Source organism: Aplidium turbinatum, chromosome 5 (genome assembly GCF_918807975.1).
Source record: "Aplidium turbinatum chromosome 5, kaAplTurb1.1, whole genome shotgun sequence".
NCBI lineage: Eukaryota > Metazoa > Chordata > Ascidiacea > Aplousobranchia > Polyclinidae > Aplidium > Aplidium turbinatum.
In genome coordinates this window covers 7,133,115-7,138,379 of record NC_137476.1, presented here as the reverse complement: position 1 = coordinate 7,138,379, position 5,265 = coordinate 7,133,115, and the positions used below count along the sequence as shown (strand labels likewise).

The 5,265-nt window shown below is 39.2% G+C and overlaps 1 protein-coding gene across 2 annotated transcripts; it reads left to right on the top strand.

The window, feature by feature from the left end:
- Nucleotides 1–249: 249 nt before the first annotated feature.
- Nucleotides 250–3,118, top strand: LOC145770724 (uncharacterized). Of its 2 annotated transcripts, XR_014289164.1 has the most exons (4): nt 250–873; nt 1,490–1,678; nt 1,904–2,022; nt 2,996–3,118. XR_014289164.1 is itself a non-coding variant. In XM_082582423.1 (3 exons), exons 1-2 carry the CDS (start codon nt 1,444–1,446, stop codon nt 2,014–2,016), a joined length of 348 nt encoding a protein of 115 aa, XP_082438549.1. In that variant the 5' UTR covers nt 250–1,443; the 3' UTR covers nt 2,017–2,022; nt 2,996–3,118. The 2 variants fall into 2 exon arrangements, 1 of the variants encoding a protein (XP_082438549.1); XM_082582423.1 differs by having other exon boundaries at nt 250–1,678.
- Nucleotides 3,119–5,265: the final 2,147 nt, after the last annotated feature.

Genomic DNA, 5,265 nt, shown 5'->3' with positions numbered 1-5,265 from the left:
CTTAATCGAATTCACTTGTTGATGTTTAGTAGCGCTCGACACAGCAGCATGATTGTGGTGATCATGTAATCATTGAGTTGCGGCTGCACTGCCGCCGCGCTGCTGACCTGTCTGCAGACGCTGAATCAATGTAAAAAAAAATCGATTGATGCAGTATCACTTGTTGATTTTGTTCTGAGAGCAGTCGCTCACTGTCTGATTTTGACCACGTGGGTGAGATTCTCGTGTCGCCAACAAAGGGGCGTCTTTACTTTAAATGTAGCAAAGCTTGCACAATAGGCCAGCTTCAGGAGCAGTCATGTTGCGTCGAAATCTCTCCTCAATTTCTTGAAGCGAGATTTCACAAAACGATTGCTACTTTTACTTTCAACGATCCGGCAAATCGTTTTTTCTACTCCCGCGGTGCATAGAACAACACTGCAGGCACAATAATTGTTGTGAAAACTCCATTATGACGTCACTACTTAAACTTTGACTGGGCAATATGACGCGTTGAAGTGAAAGAGGCAACAAAGCTTTAGAATGCGGCGATGTGTTATATCAACGTGAGGAGATGCAATTTAGCAGAAGAACTTGGTTTGTTTTGATGAAGGAAGACAGAGGCCATGACTTAATCCTTTGCTAAAGGGATTATGACGTCACTCGATTCACTTCGACTGTTCAAGCATGGCGGTTGTGCTCAATACACAATTACGTGGAGAGCCGAAAGCACAATGCTTATGTGAACAGCGCTAAGAGGAATTTTCGCTTCTTGCATCGAAAATATAAAAAATCGAATTCAATTGAGATAGGCCTATTACGGCCGAAAGAAGTTTTAGAAATGATCAAAATGAAACTATAAGAATGACTTACGACAATGTTTATGAAAACCTGGTAAGTGAATGTCTTTTATTCATTGAACCTGAAATAATTGTGTAAAGTCGTTTTTGTCACTAGGCTACGTTTACACAATTTAAAGAAAGTTATAAAACTCAATTTAGAGAAAGTTATAAAACTCAATGACCAATGGAAAACTTTCATATGAAATATTCTCGTGACAAATTTAGTGCCAGTGCTTCTAGATGAGTGCTAAGAAGATATCAGCAAAGTAGCAGAGCTTGTGATGTCCCACAACATGTGTAGGGTTCTGCTCAATCTTTGATTTTGCTGCTCCGGCAGTGTTTGCCTGACTGCTTGAATGTGTTTGTATTTTTATGTCGTGTGGATAGGTCTGTGATGGTTGTAGAGTATTTGCAAATGTAGCTTTCATTGCCGTCAACTGAATAATAATAATAATAACATGTTTTATTTTGCGCCCATTGCGACAACATAGCCTACAGTAGCCTACACTGCGACCTACATACGCAACAAAACAGACGACTGGAATCCCAAAATAAACTTTAAACGTTGGCTGTCATTTGTAACAGTCGAAAATGTCTGTAACAAGTGCTGAAGCTTTTTAATATGATGGATGAAACCCCTGTCATTACATTCGATTTACATTTTGCAGGTAGCAAATTTAAGTCAAGCTGTTGGCAAAAATGCAAGCGATTGTATCAGTGGACTTATTACCAATTATTATTACCGAACACAACACAGTTCAAAGCATGTCGAGAAAAAAGAAAGGAAAAAAAAAACGTCGTGAAGTCTAAGCACTCGTTTGATTGTTTAAAAAAGAATCTGAAAAAGATTGTTCTTGGTGAGTACGGATAAATGTTTTTACTACGACTAAATGATTATGTCATAACTATGCCATTTTGTTCTTTTGATTAATGTATGATGTAATTGTGAAGAGTATTGAGTAATGTATGAAAATGTTTTAGTGGTGTATTCGCAGTGATGTGAACAACGAACATGGTGGTTAGTAGGCTATGTCGGCATTTATATACTGATTTAACACTTCTTTTTTTACTTTCATGATTAGACATGGTGATGGCGCACGACAAAGCTGCTGCCGTGCAGCAAATTGATGAAGAGTTTCAGAGTGATTTCGAAATTGGAAGGACAGGCAAGGTGGCTGAAAACGGCAAAAACTAACTTTTGGTGAGCTTGTTATATGTTTGAAAGACAACAGCGCATGTGTTGCTTTAGTTGTTGAGTAACTACTGTACACGCAATTAGAATGTATTGGAACTTGATTATTGCTCTGCGTGGCGCAGAATCGAATGATAAGTTTTTTGTCACGCACGTTGGAGAGAGGGATATTACATTGATATTGCAGATTGTCAATTAACTTCGTAGTATCCTGAACGACAACTGATCAAAATCCTACACAGTGGCGTAGCCAGAAAAATGTTTTGGGGGGGCCAAATATTTGATGAATTGAAGAGAACAACAAAGTGTTTGATTTAAAGCCATCGCCACTTGATGTGCAGTGGCGTATCCTGGTGGGTTGAAGCAATAAAACTGGTAGCGGGGTTAGAGCTTGCCCAAGGCACGCGTATTCTAAGGGGGTCCGGGGGCATGTTCCCCAGGAAAATTTTTGAAAAATTACACTCAAATAATGGATTATAGCGCTTTCTGAAAACACTTTTAGGGTAATATTTGTATGAAATTTATTAGCAGATAAACAGCTATTAACTTATTAAAGATAGCTCTTACACACGAACTGGCAAAAACTGCGGCTAAATTAGAGAACACCAAAAACACAGCTAAACAAAAACTCAATAACTACACAAAAGCCCAACAGAGTAAGCCATTCTGAAATTGCTTCCACAAATTAGTTCAAAGAAATGTAAATCGCGTAAATTTTGGGCGATTTACGATTTGGAAAATTTATTGGTGTCTTTCTGTGTGTCTAAAACAAGTCCTTGGGGGTGTTAATAGCCAGATCTCTTGGAAAACGATATAAATTTCTACAAACTTTATTGCATTTTCAACAAAGGGCTCAACTTCGGAATCCAAAGTTTGAAAATTTGGGGGGGCATGGCCCCTTTTGCCCCCCTGGTTACGCCTATGATTCCTACACTGTTGCCAAACAGCCCTCTTGATTTAAATATTTTTGTTTCATTCGCAGGAATTCACAATGATAAAGATACACAAGAAAAAGCTGCTGATGTGCAATGAATCTCCATCTGTCAATACGATTTGATGTGGCTTGTTTCTAATAAATGTGAAAATATACGAAGCTCGGCTGTTACTTTGCTTTCTCACAAAGGGAGAAGTGTTGCTTATAAATCCGTGTTGCTGCTGTTCTTTCGCCCAAGGATTAGCTAGGTTCAACAATAAACTTTTGGTGATGAGCGAGGTTTAAGTACAGAGACGTTTGGCAAATGTAGATGCCAATGCTGTTCAGATGTTTTATGCACCAGCTTGCTTTGCATGGCCAACCTTGGTCAAAGCGCGGGCATCACAATAGTCAATAGATCAGATGAAGCAGCATCATGGTGCATAAAAGTCAACCAGAATTTAGGCGCCAGATGAAGCAAAATGGTGCACAAGCCATCTTGCCAACGTTGGCCAGATACAAATGCCAACGTTGGCAAGATGAAGCAAAATGGTGCATAAAACATTTTGCCAACGTTGGCAAGATACAGAAGCCAACGTTGGCTAGATGCAGAAGTCGACGTTGGCTAGATGCAGACGCCAACGGTGGCAAGATGCATACGCCAACGCTGGCCAGATGCATCCAAATGGTGCATAAAACATTTTGCCAATGTTGGTAAGATGCAGAAGCCAATGTTGGCTAGATGCAGAAGCCAACGTTGGCAAGATGCAGAAGCCAGCATTGGCAAGATGCAGACGCCAACGCTGGCCAGATGCATCCAAATGGTGCATAAAACATTTTGCCACCGTTGGCAAGATGCAGAAGCCAATGTTGGCAAGATGCAGAAGCCAGCGTTGGCAAGATGCATAATCCAATGTTGGCAAGATGCAGAAGCCAACGATGGCAAGATGCAGACGCCAACGCTGGCCAGATGCATCCAAATGGTGCATAAAACATCTTGCCAATGTTGGCGTCTGCATCTTGCCAATGTTGCGGCCAACTTCTTGCCAATGTTGCCCCAACAATCAATGTTTACTGGGTAGGCTACAGTTTGATGAAGGCAAAACTGTACATTGCGAGTTGCGACCCACGTGTTTTTTCGCTGTCGCCAGTGCCTGCAGTGTAAGGCCGATCGTAAAGATTTTCATTGATTGAAGGGCAACACTAAAAGGCGGAAATGCAGAAGCGCGGAAATAAGCCGGGCGTGAAATGGCGTATTGTCCGCAGAAGTAGCGATTTAATACCGATGTAGAAAACACGGAAATACGATCTTGGCGTCCATATTGTTTAACATAGCGATAACTTCATCATGAAAGAATGAAATGTTACAACATGGAAAAGGCGGAAATGCGATTTTTAACAACAACTCACCACCGAACCTACTTTTATGTTGAAATATCATTGAAAGATATTGTTTAGAAGCAATTGTGAGGTCATTAAATACTTTGACTGTTTTAATTCCACAGTTATTGGAGTAAATTTCGAAATTTAATGGAATTTATTGAAATAGGAAAAAGGCGGAAATGCGATTTTTAGCCACAACTCAATACCGAACATTTTCTTATGTTGAAATATCATTGAAAGATATTATTTAGAAGCAATTGTGAGATCATTAAATACTATCACTGGTTTAATTCTAAAGTTATTTCGGCTTATTTCCGCGCTTCCGCATTTCCGCCTTTTAGTGTTGCCCTTGATTGAATTGAATTTGAAGTCGACAGATTGAGTTTCTTTACCTGAATGTTAAGATATAGCCTACAGTAGTGCTAAAAGAAAGATATATTCTACTTTAACATCGAAAGACGCAGTCATGGAAAGTCTATGAGAACTCAACTTCGAGCCAGCACGTTTCAAACTCGGATTGGAGTATATTAATCTACAAAAGAAACCAACAACAAAAGTAAGCTGTCGGAGCGAAAGTAAGAACATTTCTTGGGACTTTGATGCATGTGTGTACGTTGCTAAATCTTTGAACTTGATTCGTAAATCTGGATTTAGTAAAACGGGTGCATATGGTTTCATAACTGCTACTACATGTAGCAAAATTCATTTTACCGTCGGTTTAGCTTACTTAAGTTTTTCGTGTTTCATACCCAAACTAATTGTTGAAAATTTGTAACATTCATTAGTCATATTCAACGTTAACCACCAAAACTCTACAGCTATTGTGATTGTTGAAATAGCTTACATCGCAAATTTTCAACATTCTTCGTAACATTTATCTAGTAAAAAACTAACAAAATTAAATACGATTTTGAAACGAAAACAAGATTATCTTTTTGGACTCTGTTGATTGTGTT